Source organism: Amblyomma americanum, chromosome 9, assembly GCF_052857255.1.
Source record: "Amblyomma americanum isolate KBUSLIRL-KWMA chromosome 9, ASM5285725v1, whole genome shotgun sequence".
Lineage (NCBI taxonomy): Eukaryota > Metazoa > Arthropoda > Arachnida > Ixodida > Ixodidae > Amblyomma > Amblyomma americanum.
Genome location: NC_135505.1, coordinates 93,685,917 through 93,713,691, shown reverse-complemented (window position 1 = coordinate 93,713,691; position 27,775 = coordinate 93,685,917). Strand labels below are relative to the sequence as shown.

Here is a 27,775-nt window from a genome sequence, read left to right as displayed (position 1 = left end):
GTCGAGCGACCCTTTCGGAAACCGAACTGGCAGCCAGTAATAATACTGTGTTTCTTGCAGAAAGCGGTCATTCTCATTGTCATTAGTTTTTCTAGGCATTTTGAAAATACAGGCAAAATGAATATTGGTCTGTAGCTAGACAGGTTGTTTTTATCACCGGCTTTGAAGAGCACTAATTTTTGCGAGCTGCATGCGCTTGGGAAATATGCCGTTTACAAAGCATAAATATACACATGCTCAAGAACTGGGCACATCAGATCTAAAACGTGTTTACGGGGCGTATTTGCAGGTCATCAATATCGCAGCTTTTACTATTTCGCAGAGCGGAGAACGTGAGATAAATTTCTTCGGCGCTAGTTGGAAGTAAAAAAGCACTATCACAATTTCTGGAATTGAGGTATTCTGCGGAGCGTGGATCGTGAAAACTATTTACAAGAGAGACAAGATAATTATTAAAAGCGTTTGCTAAATGTACGCCTGATGAACGTTCCCCGTTAATTATCAATTCTCGTACGCCCTCTGAATGCTGACGTCCTATGTTAAGCATTGTGCTAAGGTTTCTCCACGTGATATCTGTTCGCTTTATAGCTTCAGGATTAAACAACCTATGACGGCAATCTTTCTTGGCTTGTCTGAGAGTAGCAGTTAACTTGTTTCGAAATTTCTTAAATTCGGATAGATGGCACGTGTCTCTTGTGTCTCAAAAACGTTTGAATAGAGCATCTTTTTGTTTGATTAATTCCAGAAGTGCATTGGCTATCCGAGGTTTTCTAGCTTTTCTAGGCTTCAGTGATTTAGTATGAAAGTATTCCGAGTAAGCCTTTTTGAAAAGACGCAGAAATGACTCGTACGCAGCATCTACATAAGACTGATTGTACACCTCAAGCCAATTTATTTTTGATATTTTTGTGCGGAACTCCTCAAGTGTAGCCGGATTAATATCTTGAGTAGTCACTGGGGGACACTGGCTCGGTTCTTTAGCCGAGACATACGATTCCAAAAGAAGAAATACTGGCAAATGATCACTAATATGAGCGCTGATTACTCCGGAGTTAATAGTTCGAGATTCAATGTTTGTAATAAAAATATCAAGCAAACTTTCACAGTCGTTGCTAATGCGAGTTGGAGCAGTAATTGTGTTAAAACATGCATTAGCTTCTAATAGTCGAGTGAAATCAGTACGTAGATGTTTCGTTCAACATGTTAAAATTTATATCGCTGCCCAGGACGAGTTCATAAATGTTTTCATATATCCAGGATAAGTAGTTTTCCGTATATGTAAAAAACTTTGCCACGTTCCCGCCTGGATGGCGATATAAAACAGAAAATATGATTTTTTTACGAATGACAGTCAAAATTTCGAAGTCCGGGGTGACCTCCGTAAAGTCGTCGATTTTTTCACACTGCAAACTTTCTCTGGCCATGAAAAGTTCTTGACTGAGCGATTTAAGTAGTGTCTTGTGTAACCCGGGATCTGTATTACTTCGTGTTCGTGTCGGTACCATGTTTCACAAAGCATAATAACAACAAATGGAAAGCCAAAACATGAAAGCAAGGCACACAGCTCATCAGACTTATTGCGCGCTGACTGATTGTTTAACAGGAAGAAAGACGTGCATGGCTTCTTACGATAAATTTTAGTCACATCCGCAGCGTTAAGCGATTTACTAGCCATTTATGTGAGTGGCAGGTGGAAAAAATGCTCGGATTCCGACATCCTCATTTCATCTTATCGATGTCCGCAACGCAAGATATGCGCAGTGCATTCGAAGTGTACGTTCGAAGCAGCCTTGAATTCAACCCTCAGCCCTTTATAAATTTCAATTTTGCCTTCTCAGCTTCGCTCTGAAATGAACGTTTAGTCCAAGACCCCAGAATTATGGCCTCTAAGAGGACGATGCTTCAAGCAGCGAAGCGTTGAAGCCAGAACCCGCTCACACTCACATCGAGGGCAGTCGCGAAGCAGGTGCCCAACCGTCTCTTCGCACCCGCAGTTTTTCTCACACGCTGCCGAGTCTGCCGTTGCGATTAGGTTAGAACAGGCTTTCGCAAACGTCCCTCCCAACCACAGGCGACGCAAGAGCATAGCAACGCAGCGGGAGAGGCCGGTCGGTGCCTTCAGTTGAAGTAAAGGGGTCGAGGTGGTGCAAACGGCATGCCGAGTTTTCAGGGAGGTAGACCATGACGCCAGCCGAAGTCACAATTCGGGCAAGCATTCGCAGATATCTTGCTGTGTCCGCTCTGCTCAGTGTTATCAAACAATGCTGGCACTGCTGTGAGACAGAAGGCCCAACAATTAGCCGTTGGCGCCAGTGGCGTCAGTGGATGGAAATTTTATGCACCTATCACTGCCCAAAATTTTGTGGCCAAAAATTAGTGCTCGAAACTCCACCCGCTATAATGGTACGATGCACCCGTTGAACCCATCAATGTCTTAATGTCTATCAAATAGTGTTCCTTGTAGTTTGCGTTGAGGTTACAAATTAAACGAGCACTAAGGAAAACTCTATCGAATAATTTTTCTTGGTACATACGGATTCTTCGGCTCTTACTGGCTAAGTCCTCCTTTGCCGGGCAGCAAAAGAGGCAGCCTAAAATCGGCGTTCAGGCGCGCAGTTTACGGAATCATCCGGTGATGGCGACAACGGTACTTTGGTTTTTGATCTTTTTCAGCTCATAAAGCCTCTCTTTTATGTGAGATTTCTGTGACTAAACACGGTACCCTAATAAGAAAGGTTAAATTTAATTTGTCCTCAATGACCCTTTCACAAACAAGAATGCAGGGTAGGCACTGGGTTCCAAAAGGTTTCGCGGGTTTAGTCCACCTTTGGGGTTGCCGAAAAGAAGACCCAACACGATAGCCTGAGAGAACAAACAGGTGCGATTTTTAATCTTTTTTTTTTCTTTTGGTGTACCATTTGTAGGAGAAAAATAATGCGTTCGCCTGCTCGCTACAAACGCCAGGAAGCAAGCGGACCTTCGTGAACCACGGCTCTTGTAGGACCGCTTACATCGGCTAAGTGAAGGACTACGGTTAGCATCCAGAAGAAAAAAAAAGGAAAAATGAAAAAAGCTATTAAAATCAAGCACTAAGGCCTAGTTCAAAAGAGCGCATGCGCCGTTAAGGACAATTAATCACCTGGAGAGACCGAGCGAAGCCAAGCACCGCGAGACGAAGGGGGAGGGTAAAGGAAATAAGGAGAGGCAATTGCATTGGAACATGAGCTCATTATGTGTTCTGTGTCTGCCATCACATCCGGACAGCTGGAACAGTGAGCTGGGTCACGCTATCGGAACGTTTGCAGAGCATTAGTGGCCTGAGCAGAATGTTAAATTTAACTCTACAAAGGACTCAAGCTTGTTCCGTGCTGGGCTACGGTTAAAGTTAAAGGGGTAAAACTGTGTGGTTTTCGCTGGTGTTCGAGCTACATGTAACACTGCATTCATCTTGATTATGCAATCAGCAATTCAGAGAGGATTTGAAGTGCTGTGGAAGCAGATGTGCTCGGCTGTATGTATCTAGTGCGGAGTTTACGATCATTTCGTCTATGCTTATTCATTATAGTCCCGCTTATTAATGATTCCAGCAAAGAAGAGCAACGACGGGACTTACAGTAATCACTGTTGTCAAGCCTTTCTCCTGAAAAATGTAAACAAAATCACTTTCACATAATACTCACAAAATTTTAGTTCAATTACTCATGAACTGGATTTTTCATATTATGGGGTGGCCGAATAAATTCGTAGACGTACATTTGTTATTACCAAGCATACGCTAAACTCAGCAAAATAGGTCCTTGTAAGACGGCTTTGCAGAGGGGTGCAGAGTAGTGTCTGTCCAAATACTTTTCTGGTAGGAAATATATACTCTTTTAATATTGACAGGCACCATCAAACAGTATTCTTTCTTCTTCGTCAACATATTTTTGGCCATTAATGAAGAACTGATGGAACATTATTAATTGGACTGGCAGACTTGAATCATTCTTCATGAGCCATACTTTCAGAATAACGGAGACTCAAATTGACGATTTATCGTGCCATACAAAACCGCTGCTCATAGTTCGCGCCAGACTTAAAGGTTGCCGAAGCAAATATGCCGACTCCAAGGAAAATGATTACATCAAGAGCACCAAGAACCATACGCATGGCTATAGCGCAGGTAGTGCTTTCGGCAAGGCTTATCGTCACCCAAGAAGTCGGTCTCTCGTTCCAGGATGTGACTTTGTCCATTAATTACTATGCGTTAATTAAGTAGGATGTTCAGCCCATGGCAATGTGCGCTGCATGAGTCCGTGTCAGTAGAAAAAATTTGCGTTGTGGCATGCTTCCAGCCTCCCACACCACAGCTTGCATGACGTGTTTTATGGCTCCGCATACATGGCTTTATTGCTCCAGCTGTAAGTACAGTTCATTCGCTATGCTTCCGGTATGCACCTGTACACAAGTGGCAACTGTACGCTGTGAAACGGTTCGCGAAAGCAAAACTTTAAATACCTAAACGGCTGCAGTATAAAGCGGATGAACATCTGTTGCAACGTACAGCCGCCTGTATATACTAGTGCCTGCGGCATTCGTGCGTACTCATGAACCCAGCGAAAACGTGTACGCCTCTACTAACATCTCCTTCGTCTGACTTCACGATAGCAGCTTGGTTCGAGGTTGAAAAGCTTGTCTCTAGAGGGAAGAGTGGAGGCAGCGCCACGTGCACAAAAACAGCAGAGGCAAGGTAAGTGCACAATCGTTTTCTTACAAACGTGTACTGAAGCTTCTTAAAGAGTATACAGAGCTGTCATCTGTCATAAAGAGGGTATAATAGATAGCCCAGCCATACACCCGGAACATCCGCCTGAAAATACTAGATTCGGGCTTGAAATTTTGGTTACCACGTGGAATTCTACGGCATCATGCTTGTTTGATACACTGACTTCGTTTAGATGTACGTTGCTTTCACGCGAAAGTATTTACATTTAATTGGACGAGCGGACACGCCGAACTGCTCCAATTGTGGCTTGGCCAAGATTGTGGAGCATGTGTTGGCGGTTTGTCTCGTATATGCGCGCCAAAGACTAACGTTGCCTGCTTCCTTGAAACGCTTACACAGCAGGCCACTCTCTGAGTAATTGCTTCTAGGAGCTTGGCTGCAGCGTTGGCAAGCAGCCCCCGGAAACGCTGTCGTTCTCGCGTTTTTTTAGTGACATGGGCCTCGACTCGCGGTTGTGAGGCCATAAAAAGTGCGTGCACATACTCTCATCTTCCTTCTCACCACATCGTCAGCCATCACGACCCTCTTTCTTTTCCTCCTCCCCTTCCCCAGTGCAGAGTAGCAGACCAGATCTCAATCTTTCTGGCCGCCCTCTCTGTATTCGTATCATTAAATTTTTCTACCTATCTATCTAACGTTGAGTGGTTCTTGCGATGCAACGATTCATCAATTGTAAAGATGTAATACGTCTCTGGGAAATCACGCAACGAAACATTGAAAAAGACAATTTGACGCCGCGCCCTCTACGATATCTCACTGGACTGCCATTTGTTGCTGAGCCCTTCGATATGTTATTTTTAATTGTATTACACAGCCAGTGGAAAACACGCATGGTGGACTCACATTGTGAATCTGTTATTTCTGCTAAAGACCATTTCTATAGAATGATAGTACGCTCAAAAGAATCGCATGCCCAGACCAAGTTTGAACCGGAGTCGCACTCACTCTTAGTGATGTGCTCTTCGCTGCCTCCCTTTTAGTTCTTTATTCCTTAGATGTGTCGTATTATGATGCATTCGCTACGACTTCTGAATTGATTCTTTGCTCGCGTATCATTGCTCAGGTGGGTTGATTTGCCACTGTTTTTGTAATGCTTGTAGAAAACTCATGCACTTAACACATCGCATCGTAATAAATGCCATGTTGTAAAAAAATTCTTTGTGGCATATGCGTTGCGTGGCCGCCTGGCGCACTGAAGGCCTGAGTTCGAACCCCAATGCCATCGAATGTCGTTTTCAATTGAAACTACTGGGAATATTTTCGTCTCGTTTCTGAGGTCCCCACGTCCATCCTAGGTCGTGGTGAAGGCTTTTCGACCGCACGAACTGTGTACGCTACCGCGTAATAAAAACATGGCAGGGTTTCAGCGTAGCTAAACCAAATAGACGCGCGAAAGCATGTGTTTAGCTTTGCTGGCACGCGGTTTTCCTTTCCTGGGCCGTCGGCACATCTGGCGACGATATTAGACTCAGACTAAGCTCTGATCAAGGTTAAGCTTGTCTGATGTCTTCGCGCCGCATATGGAAGTTGATGAAGACGACGATGTACACTGCACAGCGCAAACGTGTGTTGCAGTTCAACACGAGGCATCTTTGCCTACGGCGATAGCCTACGCGTGCTTAGACTTTTCTTTTCGGCATATTTCCGTGCACAACAGAAGAAAACTACGGCGATAGCCTAGTGCCCTCGCGCAGTAGCCAGCGAAGCAGGCCTGTTCACGCCACCGCGGGTTCGAAAATCATTCGCGGCAACTTTTTTTTTTCATTTTTGCATGGGGCTGTTGCCATGGCGGTTTTGCCAAAGTCACCTTCAAGGTCAATCTTGACACACACTCGATGGGCTGGCTAGACTTCATGAAGGAGTAATCATCGAGCGAAAATGCACTCTCCTCAGCTGAATTTCAGTCCTAGTGTTAATGCCAAGAAGGCAACAACCTTAAGTCTGCCTTGCATATTAATAAGCACTGCAAATCGAAATTTTTCAGGGCGAGCCCGAGAAGAAGTGCTTGCAACTGGGTTTGTTCCAATCGCAGAAGTGAATTTTAGGGCAGCCTGCCTAAAAAGCGCGTCCCGTGGTTCAGCAGATATCACGATGCTGTCATAAGTGTTGGACATGGATGCAGTACTAAGCATATTTTATTCACTTCAACGAGAAAAAAATTACATATGCTTTGCTAATCCGATCCAATGACCTCTTCTATGTGCCTTGCTTCCAAGAATAAAAAAAATTATATGTTCAGGTTCCAATCGCAGCTTGTTAAGCACCCTTTTGGCATTCCTTGCAGCCTGCTAAAGTTGTTTTCAATCACTTTTACTAATGACGTGGGAAGCATTGTTCTTACTCTTTTGGCCATCAGCATGCTCGTTACGAAGATCAAGGGCTCAATTTGCGGACGCTAGCATGATGTGATAAGGTGGTTTTCCTTTTGAAATAACACAGTAAGAATAAATTTAAAGCAATCAGCACTGCGTCGAACACACTTCAAGCGGTTAAATAAAGTGCAATCGTTCGCGTAATTGAGCCTTTCCAACTACAAAATTATTTATCCCTGCTCTTGCTGACTTCAAAGGCAACTGAAGAGGTTTTAGACTTTTACGAGCCTAAAGGCGTTGAATGTGTGGAAGTTGCACATAAAGCATGGTAAGCCATTTCGGGCTCTCATTATAAATGGTGACGCAATCGTTGATTAAAGCCGCGAGCGCAGTTCAGGCTTTTCCGCAACGCACACCGTCGGGTAGGGATGCATGAAGAAGTCATCTACGGCGCAGGAACAATTACAGCTCTGAAACGCTTACTTTGAAGGAAAAACACCAGAGCCATCGAAAGCAGCGACTGCGGAGCGTGGTTTGGTGGCATCCGGCGACGGACGGCAGCGCGTGTGTAAAGGCACCGGAAATTTTAAAGGACACTACTCACTTCCTGTCCGATATCGTTGATCTTGTCATTCCTCAGGGTTCTTTGCCTGTCACCCTCGACGTCACTTCACTCTATACGAACATTCCGCATGCAGATGGTATCCGGGCAGTCGTGGCCGTCTACAATGAAGCTCGCATTGAAAAGATAGTGGATTGTGGTACACTGGCCACCTTACTCAAACTGATATTAGAACTTAACAACTTTGAGTTTGAGGGAAAGCATTATGTTCAAATTAGTGGCACTTCTATGGGCACGCGCATTGGGCCTAATTATGCAAACATATTTATTGGTTTGTTGGAAACCGAATTTTTGAAAAGCCGGTCATTAGTACCATTTTACTCAAGGCGTTACATTGATGACATATTTCTTATTTGGCCCCATGGAGAAAACGAGCTGCTTTCATTTATAGCCGATTTCAACAACCTGCATCATTCTGTATCCTTTTCCCATACGTACTCTAGATGTAAAGTGAATTTTCTTGACGTCACCGTTTCGCTTCACGGAGACAGATTGACTACAACGGTGTACCGAAAACCTGCTGACCGCCAGCAATATCTGCACTTTGATAGTAGCCATGTCAAACATGTTAAAACCAGCATCCCCTACAGTCAAGCACTTCGGTTCAAACGTATTTGCTCGAAACAATCTGACTTTAAAAGCAACTGCACCACACTTCGTAGCGCGCTCATTAAACAAAATTACCCCCCTCAGCTGATCGATGACGCCATAGAGCGCGCAGATGCACAATCCCGAAGGATTCTACTCGCTAAAGAAAAACCAGATTCTTCCCACTCGAATACCAACCTTGTCCTCACTCATTCTGCATCCGCACCAAAAGTTTCGGCAATTTAAAAAAAAAAACACTATAATATTCTCATGCAAAGTGTTCGCCTGAATTAAATATTCGTAGATGGAGCCACCAAGGGCTGTTTATATCAGATCGAGAAGTCTACGGGACATACTAACTTCTTCAAAAACTAGTCCTCCGCAACCCACAGGCTGCCACCCTTGCAACAAGAGCCGCTGTAAAGTTTGTCCGCATATGACTACGTCTCAGAGCGTTAGCAGTACGGGTTATAACCTCCATTTGAAAACTTAGGGGGACTTCACCTGCGATAGTGCGAACGTCATTTACCTACTCCAGTGTACGATATGTAACCTTCAGTATGTAGGCCAGACAGAAACCCCCTTTAGATTACGCTTCAATAACCACAGAGCCCATGTTAAGTCCCTCCCAAACCTGCCGCTATCAAGACATGTTCAGTTCCCAGGCCATTCATTTGATCACATTACAGCTACTATTCTGGAATCTGCATTTAAATCTAATCACGACCGAGGAATTAGAGAGTCTTTCCTGATGCATAAGTTTAATACAGTATCTTCTGGTTTGAACGAAAGCACGGGGAAATCGAGCACCCTACCAGTTCAAACATTCTGATATCCACCGATGTTAAGTGCTATTCTCTTCGTGCTCTTTCTTCATGTATATCGCACCCCGCGTTTGCGTTTAATCGCGCCTGTACGTTTAACTTGCTGCTCCATCATATAGCTAAAATTTCGCTACGTTTATCTTTTTACCTCACCGCACGGGTATGCTTCATATTTATTCTTTTCTTGTGCTCGGACAGAACAGGCAGATAGCGTCATGAGCTATTTTGTCAGGATGTAATAAAAGCTAATACTGTTACCGTTTATGCTGCTTTATCGTGACCTGTGTTTTTTAGTGACGGCATTTCGGGCTTCTTAAGATTTTGCTGTCCAGTAATTCTGGTTTCTCATCTTTGCACTGTAGGCATGACACGTTTAATCATCTGTCATCGCATTCTGTAGCTAAGAGTGTCAACGCACTAAATTTCGCAACGTACCCCTCCTGTCCAGCCATTGTGACCCACATTCGCGTTCTAGTCACGTGTGTGATACGTTTTTAATCTTCGGTGCATTATATGTTTGTACTTTTTTGCACCCTCCGTCATATTCTGTGTCCTCCGTTCCTATTCTGTTATTCTGATGAAGACCGTTCCACGGCCGAAACGTCCAATTACATTGTTTTCAAATGTTGGTCTCTGTTTATTCATATATATATATATATATATATATATATATATATATATATATATATATATATACGTGATATTCGGAGGTCGTGAGTTCGCATCCCACCGGCGGCATGGTTGTTTTAATGCTGCTTTAAGTAGTTTTCTTTAAAAGCGACAGATTAATTAAAATATTATTCTCCCATTAATAAGCACTACAAATGAAAAAGCATTCCCCTATGCACCTTGGTTTCGGTGACTGTTGGTGGCGTCCTTTATATACCCTCATTGCCTTTACCTTCTCTGTGTATATATATATATATATATATATATATATATATATATATATATATATATATATATATATATATATATATATATATATATATATATATATATATATATAAAAGTTTGGCTTTAGTGGGAGTAATTTATTGGCCAGGCTTCTTGGAATCTGGGCAAAATCTGTTTCCTTTTCTCCTTTTCCTAGCTCTAGGCATTTTTATTAGGAACTGAGAGCATATATATATATATATATATATATATATATATATATATATATATATATATATATATATGCTGCATTCTAAAGATATATAAGTTTGGCTTTAGTGGGAGTAATTTATTGGCCAGGCTTCTTGGAATCTGGGCAAAATCTGTAATATAAAAATGCCTAGAGCTAGGAAAAGGAAACAGATTTTGCCCAGATTCCAAGAAGCCTGGCCAATAAATTACTCCCACTAAAGCCAAACTTATATATCTTTAGAATGCAACCACTTCGCCCCAAAGCACAGGAAGTTTAATGTTGGTTGCGATGCCAGAGGATTCCACAAATGATTAGTCTATACTAAATTTTTAGTCGAATAAGTAATAGCCTGTTTAGGTGGACAGACATGGGAGAGGCTTTTGCCCTGCAGTGGGTGTAGTGAGGATGATGATGATGTTTAAGTGGACAAGTTTCGGGGTATTTAATATATAGCTTTAAATGCAGCCAGTTTGCTGTACTACAACAACGCGTCATCCACTACGGCATGTCTGGTGCATTTCTGTCGATTTGCTGGGGGTGCTCCACTCAATCTGTAGGCTGACGGCGTTTAGCAGAGATAATTGGATAGTGCGGGCCATGTACTCTTTCATCATCGCCAAGCAATTTCTGTTCCCTCAACATGACTGGCGCGTAACTAGTTGGAGAGATAAGCTTACTTTTAAATGGATAAATTAGGAAAGCCGGGCTGCACTTCACTGGCCATTAATCATTGCGCACAAATCGCCTGTTCCATAACACCTCATTATTTTGGTTCCGGTGTCACACCATTAAGACTATCATATCTTTAATGATGGGGAGGATTGGAATGCATAACGATGTACACTTACAGTGTTTTAAAAAGAGCAGTGCTCGGGAACAAATAACGGACTTCAACTCAAATGTTCTCCATGCTTCGCTTATCTTTTTTCTGAGCAAAGGTTCATGGACCCTCTGCTCTGTCTTGTGAAAGTTGTGCATGGATGATTTTAGGCGCTTTTACTGATGATGAATTTTTGTGAAGCATTTGGACTAGCATGACGCATTTCTAGCCTTCATCGCTCAAAAAAGCGTCACCATGCAGTCGAATTAAACCTCGATCTCTTAATGCTTCCAAAGCACTGGACTTCGGTTGAACTGAGAAGAAAACACATGCTTACGGTGAGTCTTCGTATCCAATCTTCTTTGACTTAAATATTTCTTATCTAATATTAGTGACAGAATGGTGCCAAACGTAGTTGTTGTGTAACAAAGGATTTATTCAGACGTCGCAGTAACAAGGAAATCAATACAGTGCTCTCGTTCACTGCTACCACTCCCACGATCGGAGTGGACATATTCCTCGTCATTGTCTGCTGATGACACCGCACCGCCATCTTCATCCCTGCAAGTACCCCCCCTGAGGAAACAGGGAGCCATCCTTGGACCCGTCTCGCGACCGCGACGCTGGAGGTCAGGAGGTGTGACAACCTCGACGACGCAGTTCGCCAGGGATGTCTGCTTTTCTGGCAGCTGCGGAGGAGTGCACGGAACCAACGAACAAAGAGCCCAGTTGTATTTTGTCGCTGATACTCTGCTGGCGAGAGCGGTTTGCCGTTTTCAGCGAATGGGCAAGGCGGCGGCATTTCTCAGCGTATTCAGCGACCTGAGAAACAGGCATACAGTCTGAACGATCAGGGCAGTATGGAAGTATGGTATCAAATGCCGACAACGGCCCGCTTTCGTACAGGATGAAGGAAGGCGAAAATCTCGTTGCATTCTGCGTGGACGGGTTGTAAGCGAACATCAAGAATGGAAAAGCACTGTACATAGGTGGTCATGCTCAATGTGCATAGGAATCATGTCTTCTAGCATGCACTCACTGAGACCGTTGTTTTGCAGGTGGTAGGCAATGGTGGCGCGGCGTACAATTCTGCATCGCCGCACGAGCGCTTCAAAAGTTTCTTACAAGAACACTCGCCCTATGTCGATTACCATTTTCCCGCGGCGCGCCACGGCGTCAGACGAGATGATGTAGAATGAAAGATCCCACTTCACGGGCCGCAACTTCGTCATAACGCGTTAGGTGGTCGGAAGCCGCAATTATTCGCGACTGCTGGCGGCGGTGTAGGGTAGGTGTCGATGCAAGTCGATGCCAGCACGGTCAAAAGCTCTTCCCGGGCAGGGGATTGGCTACAACTGGCTCGGAGGAGACTTGCGACGTTGGCAGTCGGTGCAGAAACTTCTGTACTGAGTCGTATGCCGAGCCCGTAGAGCTGGAGCCGAGGCCGTACGTACGTTTCGAAAACAGCGCCATGGACTCATTGAGGGTTGGCATGCTAAAAGACGTAGATTTAAGATATCAAGTAGCGTGACGCAACCAGTAACCATTTTCGGCCGTCGGAAAAGGTGTTGCGGCGGCGTAGAAGTTGGTGCCGAATATCCACAAGCGAAGCTTGTCGATGGAGAGCGCGGGGTGCCTAACTGTTCGAAGGAAAAGACTGAAAAACCCTGATGAAGGCTATATATGAAACTTTCCGCTCCTTAAAGATCATGTTCCTGAAGCATTGAGTTGAAAAATTAGCGCCGGGTGGAGAACGACTCGCGGAAGGGCTGCAGCCGGCAAGGAAGCTATACTGAGCGCCGGCGTCAGCATGTGTACGACCGGACGTGTTTTAGCGAAGGTTGTCAAAAGCTTCGAGGCAGAGACCCCGGCAAGCAAGCCGGCCTGAATTCTTGAAAGTCACGCTTGATGGTCGGTCACGTCGTCCAAAGGCCGACCGTACAAGTAGGGGCGGAATTTGTGAAGCGGCCAGAAGATGACCAGAAAGTCTTTTCGTAGCGATAGCTACATTAGGCTAGCACTTCGAGTCTTCAACGTGGCACCCCTTGAGCCATTGCTGGTCACGTGGTTGGTCACGTAGTGCGGAGCAGCTGCAGGCAGCGTGGCGCGCCGGTGAAACCGAGTGGGGAGGGGAAATGGAGAGCGGAGGATGGGGGGATAGAGTGAATCCAAGTCCAGAGATGAAGATGAAGAAGGAACGCCCAGCGAAGCGGAGCAGCGAAAGACTGAGTCAATTCCACTCAGCGAGTTCCACTCGGTCAGATGTAGCTATCGCGTCATTCCAGGTTTAGCCAGGGCTAAACCACAGCCATATTTTTCTGTCACAGTGGAGTTATTCTCGGCCCTCTTGAGAGTCCTGCTGGCGTACGCGATGACGTATTCATCAAACTTGCTTTGCGTTCAGCGCGCGCAGCACCCAGTCCGGCACCGCTAACATCGGTGTGTACCTCAGAAGGAGCGCTGCGGTCAAAATAGTCCAGTATTGGCTCCATTTTGAGCCCAGCGTATCGCAGAATAATTCAGCAGTACTTAAGATCAATTAAGCGTCGCCATTAGGGGACAGACGCTCGTTCCTTAAATACCTGACCTTATTTTCCTAGCTTTTCATTCCTCCGCGGGCTATTGCTTCCTTAAAAAAAATTCGTTTAGATAGTCTATAGACTGTCCATAGACCTATGTCTATAATGTCTATAAACTCTCTATAGAAAAACCCTAAAGAACAGTTTATAGTCAATACAAATCATATAGACAGTCAATAGACAATCTATAGATTTATGACCATACCCATTTAGTAGACTTTTGTCTATAGATAGTCAATAGACTATGAATAGATAAAAAGAAATATCTATAGGCGGGCAATAAAATCTATAAGAAGTCTATAGACTGTCTATAGACCATTTTTATAAGGACCTGAAATTACCACTTTTACCATAATTGTTGCAATGTGCCGATATTGTTATCTCTCTGAAAATATGATTCGCTTGGTTGGTCGTACCCAAAGCGGCTTATTGCCTTCGATCTCAGATCGAAAACAGCGACTCTTATGAAGCACGATTTTCTTTCATTTTAAAATATAACAAAGCACTTCTGGTGACCTTTAAAATGAACATGACTGCTTGCCGCTGAGAAAGGAAGTAATTAGCAAAATAATGACCCTGCTTTCTTAGACCATAATCTGACGGTGTAAAGGCCGCGCATTTCTTTATTACTTGCCTTATACGAAAGCACAAATGCGGAAAATCTACCCGCAAACATTTTGACATCCTTCGCATCTGTCAAAGCCTGCCTATTGTTCTCGAAGATAAATTTATGAAAAGCTCATAATTCATCCCTTGAAGAAACTTTAGAACGTTTTTTTCTTTTCAGCTTGAAGGAATAATGGCTCTATTTTCCTCTTACGCCTCAAGTAATTAATTCCTTTTTGGGGGAATTAGCAAAGGCGCAATCGAACTTCAACAAACTTGTGCATCTGAGTGCAAGTGATAAAAACTTTAATGTCTCAAGTCTCATTATCCAAAGGATTCCAAAAGCGAGATGAAAAGAGATAATTTTGCAGTTTTTGGTGCACTAAATGCCACAAAAGTTTCAGTACAAAGCAAGAGGCATACAAGGATAAGACACAACACATGAGAATCTTACAAAGCACGAAGTCAGCAGGAAGCAATTAAGGGTACATGAAACAATATGACTTTATATTGTCACGTAGTGGCGATGGCAGTCCGGCATGCAGGAAGACAGCGAAAAGGCTTTCAAACGAGACTCTTTGACTTGTGCCCACAATGAACTGAACCAATCGGCGGCGGCGTAGCAACAAGCGTGCTTGGCGCTCTCCGAACCGAATGCCCGCCGCTCTCGGCCGTGCTCAGTTTAAAGCTGACAACGAACTTTCGAGATAAAGCATGCAAAGTCACAGCATGCAAAGTCACCACAACAATCTGGAACAACGTAGAATCGGCTCCGCCTGGATGCTATAAATCGAGATAAATCTGGACGCGTTTTGCGTAAAAAACAAAGCGATAAAGCCGCTTCCCGGTAGCATTTAAGAATGAACAAACAAACAGTGTAAAGATTCGAGGCAATATATGAACATCAAACAAGGCCATATAAAAGGACGAAAAAAGGCTAAACAATTACTAAAAATATTACGGTTGAGCACATGAAAAGTGTCCGCTCAAGATCAGAATTCGTCCATTTTTATCCGTCCAATTTATCCAGTTGTTTTTGCATTCTCATAATCCGTCACACATTTGTCACGTTCAATTTTCTGACCTCGCTGACTTTGCTCGACCTCAATTGCTAGTTCCAGCCCCATCTGGTAATTGACGGCTTTGGTTAACTCTAGCTTTATACAGTGAGTTTTTGCAAACAATTTGTGCAAAGAGATTTCAACCGCAAGATTTACCAAAAGCAGCCCCTCAAATGCATTATATACCCCTGCTACACTGGCGTTTCGAATACCTTCTAACCGAATGTCATTAGACTCTACTGCCAAACTTACGCTGCTACACGAAGTTTTTCAACGGCATTCTGTTCGGATGACATTCGAGCCCACGGAGCAGCTGAGACTTTCGAGATTTTGGAGAGCCTTCGAAACGCGAACACAGCCCTCACCAACCAATAGTCGTCGCCATCGCTTCTGCAGCCTGGATGTTCGAACTGCAGTGATAGAGACTGCGCATTGTGGCTCGCTTGTTTCCCGAACATTCCGCCACGTTTGCTTCTGTTGGAATGCCGCAGCAGTTTTGTAGGTTATCAATTAGGGCATCAGTTCATTTACTTAAGCGCGAAGTCAACGCATTGCTTTCAAGCCTCGCACTTTATTCTTCTATCCGCTCCTAGATAGGTTATTGGTTTAGTGTATATTATTGGGGTTTAACGCCCCAATTGGATTGGAAAACATTTAATTCGTCAGAAAAGGCAGAATGCATACGATCCGTGCTAGGTGGCTATCAGTCCACGGCTGACAGCGACCTGGGTAGCCCATTCAATGACCCGGGTTTGAACCCCAAGCCCCAAAGCGACTCAGGCTATGAGAGACGCCGTAGTGAAGGGCTCCGGATATTTCGACCACCTGGGGTTCTTTAACGTCCACTGACATCGCACAGTACACAGGCATCTAGAATTTCGCCTCCATCGAAATTCGACCGCCGCGGCCGGGATCGAACCCGCGTCTTTTGAGCCAGCAGCCGAGCGCCATAACCACTCAGCCACCACGGCGGCTAGACAAGTTCTTGACCTTACCAAACGTAAAGATAGCAGAAAGCGTCAAGTATCCAGAAATTAAGAAAATAAACTGTATTAAACAAATTACCAGCACCAGAGGCAAAAACTTCTTACTTTCCGTTTCAAAAAATGAGCAAAAGAGTTCTAAAACTTGCTTAACTTTCAACATAGCAAAGAGAAAACTTAATTCCTTTTGGCGTACATTGCTGAATGTTGGCGGATGTTCAAAACGTAGAAATGAGACCATCGGTTAAGATATCGAATTTCGAAACAAAAAGTCAACTGATAAGGCTAAACTGATACAATGTCGCACAAGCAGACACAGACAGAAAGAAGGGGACAAGCGCTTTCTGTCTGTGTCTGCTTGTGCGCTGTTTTTTCTCCAAGATGCAAAACCAACTAGCCCATTCAGCTGCTTTACTGATACAATGTCGACTGATGCGTTTAAACTCATTGCTTTTTTATAAATTGAATGCTACTAATTAAACACTTTATATGAGTTCTAAATACTATCTGCGTTTTGGCAATGTTGAAACTCACGTTTATTGCTTATTCCTGGTTTTCTTTGCAGCAAGCATGCCACTAAGCTTCTGCGTCGAACTCAAGTACCAGCCTTGAGCATTACCTCCCTCGGCTTATAGGGCGATATTAATAATATGACTGGAAATCTTCTCACATCGGAATCACCTAACTTCGTGCCTCAAGGACGTTCTAGTACCATGATCGACAAAACTTCAGGTATGTTGGTACAATTTGGATTCGCCATGCAGTCTCCGCAGATATAGGAGGTATTTTTGTATTTTCCTGGTATTTTTATTGAACATTGTGGGTAAACAGAAATGGTCAAAAATTATACCTTCTCAATAAAAGTTATTGTGAGCAATCAACATTTCATATCAGTTATGAAAACCGCGTACGTCAAGAGCGGTATGACTAACTGGCTGTTAAAAAAAAAGCGAAGTTTGCCACTTCTTGCTGCTGTTGGATCCAGCTACAGAAACGTCAAATGAAGTTACAAAATTTGTCAGTCATTTGTGGGGTTTACCATTCCAAGGTGACACATGGCCTATGAGGAAGCTCTGGGAGAGTCCTGCATTAATTGAGACCATTTTAGTTTATTTAATGCACGCAGACGTTGCACAGCACACTGTCGTGTTTCTATTTCTCTGCTATTAAAATACAGCCGCTGCCGCTGGGATCCAACTCGCGGGCTTGCTATCAGTAACCCTATGCCAAAACTACTAAGCCATCGCGGCAGGCTGCAAGAAATTACTGTGTGATAAACCTGTTCAAACGAAACTTTATAGGAAGTTCACTGCGGACGTCATCTGGTTATTGACCACAAGGGGCTTGACTGAAGGCTCAGTAACTTTTACTCATTGTGGGCAGTTGGAATTTTTTTCTTCCCCGCCGCTTAGCAAGCTACAATGTGATGTTTATTGCTGTATTATTCACAGGAATGTGCAACGCAAAGTACTGTCGACTAAAACTCAAGGCACGGTGATATCTTTAGCAATGCGACTTGTGCAAAGGTGTTCTGTCTGCATTACGGTTAAAGCTAGTTTCGCTGTGACGTCCATCTTTGGCGTAGGGATGTTGGCTGGTTCCATTTAGTTTAAATGCACTGTTGCGCCTGGCATGTGGCATTTTAAAATTTGTTCATATTTCGAAATGGCCTAATATTCTCCGGCGCATGAAAAAATCTCTTAATCATAGGATACCGCGTTCTATCACATTTGTTTTATAACCTAGAGAAGACCAAAAATAGCAAAACACATTTGAGTCCAAAATCAGCTGTTTTCATAATTGAACTTCAAAACGGTGGCCACTAGCCCTTCTCGGTCGCAACTTCTTATTGGGCGACGACAATAAAAATTAGTTGAAATTCTCAACGATAAATTCATCTTTCGATGCTGGACAAATGATGACACAACCAGAAAGGGCCAGATAATCAGGGGTTACTGAGACCAAACATTGGATGAAATTTTCATCACGGTCCCATTACAGCATTTCTTATGGTGCTCTGAAATGCCCAATCTAAGCTTAAGGGCTACCACATGTATAAGATGTTCACCGAAGACAATCCGCAATTTTTAAAAATAGACCTTTTGAGTTAGAAGAGAGCTTTTTTGGCAATGCATTGCGAGCGGTGTAAAGCGACGTAATAAAAGACGTGCTAATTAGTACGCTGTGTATATAATATTGATTAGTTAAATTTCTGGCTACTACTGTTAATCTCGCTATTTTTTAGAGGAGTGTAACCCACCATAAGTACTATTCATACCACTTTCAGAATTTTCAAAACGCGGCTACCCTCGGCGGTATGGCACAACATATTGTGGCTACATCGCGCCAGAATAGTGCTCTTCAGAAAAAGTTGCAGACAAAGCCCCCCCCCCCCCCCCCCCCGGTGCGTGTAAGTAATTCAAATAGTAAACATTTCTTGGGCCACAACGCTGTAGGTAACTGCGTTCTCAACATGTCGAACAATTTCGGGTAATATTTTTGAAAATTTGAAAATTGTGAGCGATTTTTACGGAAATAATGAAGGCAATAGTCCATTCTTGTGATATGCAGCAAAATTTTTCTTTTAAAGTGCTCCCATCAATCACATTGAACAGTTCTATATAAAAGCAATGGGGAACACTTTTCACAGTGCCAAAAACGTTAATAAAAAAAATAATTTCAGACTGCCATGGGGTAATCTGCGGATATACTCCTTGTTATAGTGAAATCTTACATTGTTTGAAAAAAAAATGCGTTCATAAAAGGTTTCCTGCTCAAAAATGTTTTTAATTGTCCAGAATTATAGGGTACAATTCTAAAGCCTGATATGAGTATTACATACGGTAGCCTGCAAGCCTCTCAATAAATAAGGAAACTAAAACTTTAGTTCAAAAGTTAACTACTCACTAATAGTTTAGCGGATTACAAGTTAGCACGTCTTAGCTGCATTCCGAGGCGCTACACAGATGATAATGGTGTGCCGAGGAAAAGCGCTCTTCTAACTCAAAAAGCCTATTTATTTAAAAACTGCAAAACATATTAGGTGAAACACCCGGTATCAGTTACTCGGCCTTTGGAGCACGTAAAGTAGTGCAAAACCAGTATTCTCATGAATATAGTTAACATATAACTCCTAAGCACGGCGGCTCTCACTTCGCGTTGTACACCTTGTTCGTTCGTCTGTGTATTGACTGCACTCTACTATATCGAAACTACACAGCATCACGTTGAGAAAAGAGGTCAGAATGCTTTCAGTCAGCGTTGGTTATTTATTTATTTATTTATTTATTTATTTATTTATTTATTTATTTATTTATTTACTCAGCATACCCCTAAAAGCCCTCCTTCGAGGGTATTACATAGGAAGGGGAGGAAGGGGGGGGGGGGGGGGTTAAGTGTAAAAACATGTAGAAGGAACATCACTAACAAGCAAAGGAACCATAAACAGGCTAGGTATAACGTGGAAAATATAATTAAGCACCAGAGAGTAAATAAAAAGCGGGCGATAAAAACATATAATACAATTATAGGTTTAAAGAAAAAGATTAGGCATAATGGAAATGAAAAATACTACAGTGTAGGTACTAGGCGCGAAAAGAACAGAAGTAATCGCAAAACTACAGCAACTGGAAAAAAAAAAGAAAACGAAGGCCTTTGCTGTTTTAAGGGACTTTTGCTTTCCACGCGCCGCTGAGACAAGAGGAAATTGTCGAATAGCATTCGTCCCTTGCAAACGGTGCATGGCACATTATGACGAAGAAGTGCAAGTGCCTTTGTGCACGTTTGCTGATGCATCAATGAGGGATTTAACGTCAACGTGCGCACATTAACCCCCATTAGGGAGGTATAGCTATCGTTACCGTGTTACCGGACGCCAGATTTCCGGTTAGCGCGGCGCACTCCAGAAGACGTTTTAGCGTACCGTCTCTCCCGCAACAAGTTACCGTAAGGCTAAAACGAGTGCTGATGATGGCAGATGCCCATCTTTTAATGATAAAAAATACGGATGCTTTGAAATCATTTCTATGAAGTGAAATGCTACGCTTTAGTAATCTTTTTCTCTGTCATATAAAGACGTACAGACTACACTTCAGCTAACAGCCGACTCAGCGGCTTTTCAAATGTGCCCCTAAAGCTAGACACATTTGCCTACCCTGGCCAGTAGACAGCTTCACTACGTAGACCTCAGTAAGCTTGCATTAGACGTTTTTAGCAAGCTTGCGTTGCGAGCGCTGTAAAAAAAAGCACAACTACGACACCTGTTTGCCGTGCCGCATCGTAGCTTCTTAATGTTTGGATGTGAACACTGTGGCGCCATCTAGTGGCAGTAAGTTAAAGCGCGCCAACTCCGGGCCGGAGAAACTTTATTTTTCGCAATTACTGATGAATATGCCAAGAGAATTACCAGTCTTTTTTATCGAGGAAAAAAATCATGAAAATATAAAAATTGTTAAATCGGGCACAAAACTGAAGAGCTGCAGTGTAGTCGTTGCTATTTGGCTATGTACACGACATATAGTCAGGCTTAACTGCTCAAAAATCGGCAAATTATCTCAAAATCATGGCCTAGTTGTTACTCAAACCTCAACGTATGAGTCAGAATTCGCAAATTAAAAGCGAATGTCTTCATGTATAGCGAGAAATGGCGCCGAAGAACGCGGCGGCGGTGCTGTATTTGGTCCGAAGCGGCCGTGCAGGGCGCCACCATGTTTGTTTACGAGCGAACGCTAACTCTCCGCAGCGCTAAAAGAGATTCCGTAAAGTGCTTGCGGACCGGTAAGTGGCGGCGCATGCGCAGACGTCGCTTGCCGGGTCCGGTAAACGGTAACGTAAACACGGTAACGATGTGCTATAATTCTCTAATATTATTGTTTGACAAGCTAACCCACAACGCTATTTTAACAAGAAAGCGTTACGGAGCTCGTGTAGTAAAAGTTCGGGCGTCGTCGTTGGAGTCGTTGACCGTCAGGAAAAATTCCACGAAAAATGCCCAGGGAACCAACCTATGACGCAGGTGGCCCAACTATGTCACGCAACCTTGTGGCGTCATCACAACCTGCCTACCGGATTGTGAGCGAACTAAGCAACGTGGCAGTGGCAGTTAAATTGATGATCGATCGCGAGAGGTTGCTCCACAAGAGCAACCTGGATTGCACAAGTCCAACAGGTGTCAGCACCTGCCTTAATCGCTGCACTATAGCGCCAGGAGTAGTATGAGGACTCCGAGCAATCTATGAATGCTAAATAGGAAATGACCAATTCTGCATAAATGAGTACTAACCCATTAGCTATCCTATAATACCCTTAAGGCGGAGCTTAAGTGTCTCGTCCAATTTTTGTCTGCCACATGCGAAGTAGAGACGCTGCATAGTTTCGGTTTGTTTTGTAAGCGAAAAGCTTCACTACGCTAGGTAAGCAGACGTCGCGTAGGCCGGAAAGTGACCTTGAACGACCTTCAGCCCAACCACGTTAGCAGTGTGTGACCATATGCGGTACAGTTATGGTGTCGAACCCATGACCCCAGACCTTGACCCATGACCTTTAGTTGACCTTTGACCTCTGAAATTTCAAATTGGGTTACCGTTGGTTTGACGTTCAACCTTTGACCTTAAGAGCACCCGATGGGGTGATATGAAGCAACGTGATGATATTCGATGGGGGTGTCGTAAGACCATGTGATACACGTCATAGTCACGTGGTCGTGTGGGTATGTATAGAACGGCTGTCGCGAACGTGTAGCGGAGCCGCCTTGGATGAGCCTGAGACGCTTATCAAGCGTCCTTGCAATTCGCTGAATTCCAGGGTTAATCAAGTTAAGCCACTAGCAATTTTTTTTCTTTCGTGGCTCGAATGTGACTTAACGCCCTTTGTCCAGCTCACCCATTGCATGATTTAAAATGTGCCACGACCATCTGAGACAGTAATTTTAAAGCGATCGTCTTCAGGGTGCCGTTCAGAGGAAAACACATCGTTATCGTCATCGGCGGCGGAGTGAGTGAAAAATCTCCAGAGAAACAAGTGGACCACCTGCCAACTAGGTCCCGTGACATAATTGTGACATCACCACAACCTGCCATCGGATTGAGAGCAATCTGGCCACAGTGAGAGGTGGCAGATAAATTAATGGTTGGTTGCGAGAGCTTGCCCGGGAAGAGCAATTTGGGTATCAAAAGCCAAGCAGTTGTGTTTAAAACATGCCCGTGGCAGGGCAGTGGTGCATTGCTTAACCGCTACTGCACTGCGCCAGAAGTGGCATGAGGACTCTCGGCGTTCTATGAATGTAAAGTCGATAATGAGCAATCTCCCATATATGACCATTTACCCATTAACCCTATCGTGTCATGACCTTAAGGTGGAGCCTATGTCTCCCCTTCAGTTTTTCTCATTATTCTGGCTTTCGCATTTTTTATTCGATTTTCGAGTTTGTAACTGGATCCCTACTGGCATCGTAGTTTTTCATTAGGTCTTTTGTGCTGGTCCAGGATTTTCATGGGTACGAAAAACCTTTCAAGAATCAGGCGTACAACACACTCTGCGTTTAAAAAAACTGAATTTCTTCAACGCAGTGCGACAAGAATCATGGCTACCGACTGGATCATGGCGCCGTCTCATATTGGGGGTAGTGTTGTTCTGCCACGCTGTAGCGCTGCTCTCTCTGATGTATGGATTCGACCGCACGAGGTGGACAGCAGTGCCCACACGCCTGGGGAAGTTGACGGCTTTCATCGCCTCAAGGGATGCACGGCAGAAGAAATTAGAACCGGACCTTAACTGTACGTGCGATACTCCTTTAGAAACATATTTAGCGGACATTTCACAATACTCGAAAGAAACCTCTCGATTCTAATAAAACTGTAAGTTGGGCTTAGCACAAACAGCACTCCTTCCCTTGTTCAGGGTTAATTATTAACTGGTACTAATAAACTAGCAGGCGCATGACGTTTACAGGTAAACGTTTTCCCACTGTAAACGTCCTGCAGGACGCCGCTAGGCCTCAAACACAGTTTGTTCGCATTGTACAATGTACCTTATATAATTTATTTTCTGATAAGCCATATGCGCACAGTTTGGTGGGTGTTACTTTTAAGCAGCCGATTTAACGCAACAAAGGTTTTTGTGACATCGATGCAAATCTGGCTTATGGCTCTACCATGCATTGTTTCATTTCTGGGCACCGTGCGAAGGTGTCTCTGTATAGCAAACTTAGTGAAGAAACTGATTTTACTGGAGAAAAAGCCTATCATGTAGTATGTGTGAAACATTGAAACTGGACTCCATGAATGCTGAAAGCACGCAAAACTCAACAACTACGTTTCACTGTGAATACGAGAGGTCAAACATTAACAAGCAGATAAAAAGGCAAACTGCAAAAGGAAGTTTTGGTTGCGTGTTCTTGAATACGAAAGACAACCGAGGGCGACCTCTTTACTTACTGCGCTTGCTTAGCATGCAGAAATGGGCTGCCTTGGGCCGAACAGGCCAGCACGAAAGCGTCATCTTGCATCAATTAACTCTTTGCCATTTGTCGCACTTTTTAACAAGTTCTCCGGATATGAAGCTCTGATTCAGGATGCAGTGTTTCATAGGACGTCATTCATCGGCAAAAGATGCAAAATGAGGATACTGTTATAATTACTACATACTTTATTTTTCTTACATTAGTGATCTGTTCTGCGGATGCAACTGACATCCAATTCAAAACACATTCTGATCTTACATTGTTAGTTTTGTTTGTGTTCGTTCGGCACCAGCTCCCTTTCGTTCTGACCAGTCCATTCAATCCTCTTCAAGAAAAGCCACTGCAAAATCCATGCTATCATCGCAGACTTAACATCACTCACTTTACGTGGGAAATATAAAATGCACTCATTTTTCTTCACTTGTGACGTTTGAAATTATTTCAACATATTCTTTATCACTAGCTTATCTAGGTGCTTTTAAAAAATTCCTCGCCATTTCTTCCAAGCAGAGCAATGTAACTATATACAAGAAAGTTGAAGGAAGTTTATTTCCGATTTTTCTTTACGCAGGGACGACGTGCCCCAGTGAAAACGAGCTCCGGGCACAGCAGCACTTCGCCCAATTGGACGAGAAGCTGGCGCAGCAACTACGCACTTCGGCTGGAAGCCCTCCAAGGACGGAAAATGAATCTTGGCACGCCGTCACCCCGGACATCCACGTTTTCTCCGCCTTTCTTGTCACTACCCAAGAGTACGCGATTCATATCATCAGCCTCGTGCGAGACCGGATGAATGAAAACTACTCTCTCAACCCGCATCCCCCGCTGGTATGTCTTGTTCGTTCCTCCAGAGGGACAAGAGAGTACACAGCCCGCATTGAACAAGTGTGGACCTGGCTTAATCCGACCTACAAGAACGCCTTCATCCTGTGCCCGCCACCAGAACAAACAATCATTTCTACTGGAAACATCCAGGTAGCTGTTACAGTGCGAGGTGCAGTCAACAGTACGCTGAGGTGGCTTGAGCTGCACATTCCGTCGGACAAATTGGACGAGAAGTGTTGCGCTGTGTGTGTTCGGCCAGTATTTGGGTCTTCACTCAGCCTCTCGAAGCTGGTGGAATTCGTCGCCCACTACAGAGTCATTGGTGCACGCCGGTTTTACTTTTACGACTTGGAAATGACCCCCGACGTGAAGATCCTCCTCGGTAAACTGCAAGCTGCTGGGATCGCCATAACCTTGGTCCCATTTAGACTGCTCGTTAATAGCTCAGAGGTCCATGCTGAAGGTCAGATGCCGGGACTGTACGACTGCATCTTTCGATCCATGTCTCGGACAGAATACTTTATTCACGTAGACTTCGACGAGCTTATCATGCCTGCAGGCAATTCTAGTATCTCGGCGGTGGTCCAAGAGGTGGAACAGCAAGAAGGCAAGGCCGCTATCGGAAGCATCGTGATTAAAAGCAGGTACTACTGCGCAGAGTACCCTATCGACTCATCACATTGGACCGACAGTGACGTACCTCTGCAGACAAGGACATTCACATACCGTTCCAGGGACTTAGACAAGGAAGGTTTCACGAAGTACATAGGCCGTTCCAGGGCAGTTTGCAATGCTGCAGTTCACACAGTCCTGACACACTGCGGTATAGCCAGTGAGATAAGGTTAGAAGCTTCGCTGGCTGTGATCAACCATTACAGACGCTGCTGCGCTTTCACGGAGGAAAGTCCGGTGATCTATCTAAAGATCCCTCTCTGGAACGCTAGCTATGTTATTGCTCATGACCCCCCAAAAGAGTATACAGCAGGCATTGAAACTGATTTAGCGATAAGGACGCTCACAAGTTTGCTGCCTGGTGTCTAAGACTATGAGCAAAAAATTAAGCTCCTCACTGCCACATTACTGCTCACTAATGCCTGTTTACACGTGCTTTGAATAACTCAGACGAAAATAAAAACGCCTGAAGCATTTTTTAATGGTGTTCTGAACAGGGAAATAACTTTCTGGGGTAGATACCACGGAATTCCGCAGTCATTGTAACCGACCAAAGCATAGGTGAATGATTTTTTTACTTTATTTCTTGTATTTATCAGTGTACAAATAGTACTATAATCATAGTGTAATCCAGGCAGAGGAAAGTGATTCTTTGACATTATTACAACTACTGCTAAAAGCAATTTTCGACATTACGAAATAATAACATAGCACGACACAGGACTTCTGCTATCACTCAGAACGCACTGCCTTTGCACAGCTAGCTTACATGCCCATGCCCCACCCAGGCGGTAAAACAACAGTCAAGGGGGTTGTCAGGTATAGAGGCAATCTTTCAATCGCTTTTCATCGCGCTTTTACAAGTATTTAGAAGGTTTGATTAGGAAAAAGTGGGAATCAAAGTTAATGAAGAGCACCTTAGTAAACTATGGTTTGCTCATGAAACTGCTCTCGTAAGGAACAGAGCGGAGAAGTTCAGTTCGAAGCAAACCTCCCGGGCCCTAAACTTTTGGCAAGGGCTATGTCGCCAGAAAGAACCTGTGTGAATGCGCGAGCCTGATGTGCGAACCTGATAGTGTTGTGTTGCGTGGTTCATGCGAAGGAGCAGGCACGTTTCCAGGGGCGAAGCGACCTTTATTGCCACATGCTCGTCGGTGCGTGGCTGGTCGAGATAAGCCCGCGCACTGTATGGGGCGCACGCGTTTTATTCGTTTTGTGCGCCTGCGCATTAAGGACTGCGGCGATAAGCCAGACACCACAGATAGCCTGTCTTCTGGCTCTGTAAGTTTTCTTCGTAAATGCAACATTTTGTGCTTTTCCACGTGTGCGTATGATTGTCCAATAATTTCTGAGGCCCCAATAGTATCTTGTTTTGTTTCGTGCTTGGTATGCTTTTGTAATTGTTTGCCTATTTAAAATTATAAACCCATTACTGCTTACATTTTGTTTGCTTCCGCGCTTTATACGCTTATGTATATCATGTATACCAAGCGCGCTGACATCTTCCGTGACGTCACAAAGAAAGAGAACGACCGTGTGACAGCAGAACAGAACGTGATAGGCCGTTTAGCTTATCAACACGTGCTGGACACTGTCTAGAATTCGTGGGAACGTTTGATCCATTTCCTCTTCAAAGCTGTTGAACAGCTCAGGAGTTGAGCTGTTTTGATAGAGGTATAGCTCGGGCAAGATATTATTGTTTCAACAAGCCGCGCACACGAACACACGCTTGCCAACAGCATTCAACTAAATTCATAAATTAGCGTCGTTACCTCTGTCTGTGTAAAACCGAACAGTGTGGGCATACGTTGCACGAAGCAAGAAAATACGACGTCATTTGTCGGTTCATCGAAGGCTTCCTGCACAGTAAACCAAAACGCCAACCGTGATCTTCTTAGAGCGTTAGAGAGAACGATAACAGCACTGAATTTCTTCACACCCTCAGCAGAAGAACGCGCGCAAAAAAAAAGCCAACAGCGTACGTTTCCCGTATGCATTCAAGTTGGCTCTTTCTGGCCTTTTCTCATGCTGCATTCACCTCTCTGGGGTCCCATCTCTAGAAGCCGACTTCAGTCGGTCTTCTGGGTTCCCTTAAGCTACCGTAACTTGTGTTAACGACTCAGCACACGGGAAAGAGAACCAGCGACTATTTTGGGAAAATATTTATTTATAAGCGCTCTACACCACACACTGTTGCAAATGGATTGCAAGCCCCAAGGGTAGCGTTGGCCTGGCGGCCTGGGGCACAGCTGGAAACATCCGAAGGTCCTGGCAAAGGATGAGTCGACTGCCAACAGAACAACTTGTTTATTCTGGCATCGCAAAAGAGCAGCCGGTCAGGGCGACCACGTTACTCGACGGAAGAAATCGAAGTCTCTCTTTGGCGTCCGGGGCAGCTGCCTTTATACCCTCAGAGTCGAGGGCAAGAAGGAACGGCTCAGGAAGAGTCGCACGAGACGGCGACGCACGGACATGTTGAGACGTGAAGTGACGCGTCCGCCGGGCCGGCGCCGGTCAGACCTCCTCGCCT

General features: G+C 44.2%; 1 protein-coding gene across 2 annotated transcripts; it reads left to right on the top strand.

Moving 5' to 3' along the window:
- The first annotated feature begins 4,512 nt into the window (after positions 1–4,512).
- On the top strand, positions 4,513–26,587 carry LOC144105097 (uncharacterized). Of its 2 annotated transcripts, XM_077638284.1 has the most exons (4): positions 4,513–4,729; positions 16,855–17,021; positions 22,856–23,062; positions 24,320–26,587. In XM_077638284.1, the coding sequence occupies exons 2-4, from the start codon at positions 16,940–16,942 to the stop codon at positions 25,612–25,614; spliced, it is 1,584 nt and encodes a 527-aa protein (XP_077494410.1). In that variant the 5' UTR covers positions 4,513–4,729; positions 16,855–16,939; the 3' UTR covers positions 25,615–26,587. The 2 variants fall into 2 exon arrangements, with proteins under 2 accessions (XP_077494410.1, XP_077494411.1); XM_077638285.1 differs by lacking the exon at positions 16,855–17,021.
- The last annotated feature ends 1,188 nt before the right edge of the window (positions 26,588–27,775 follow it).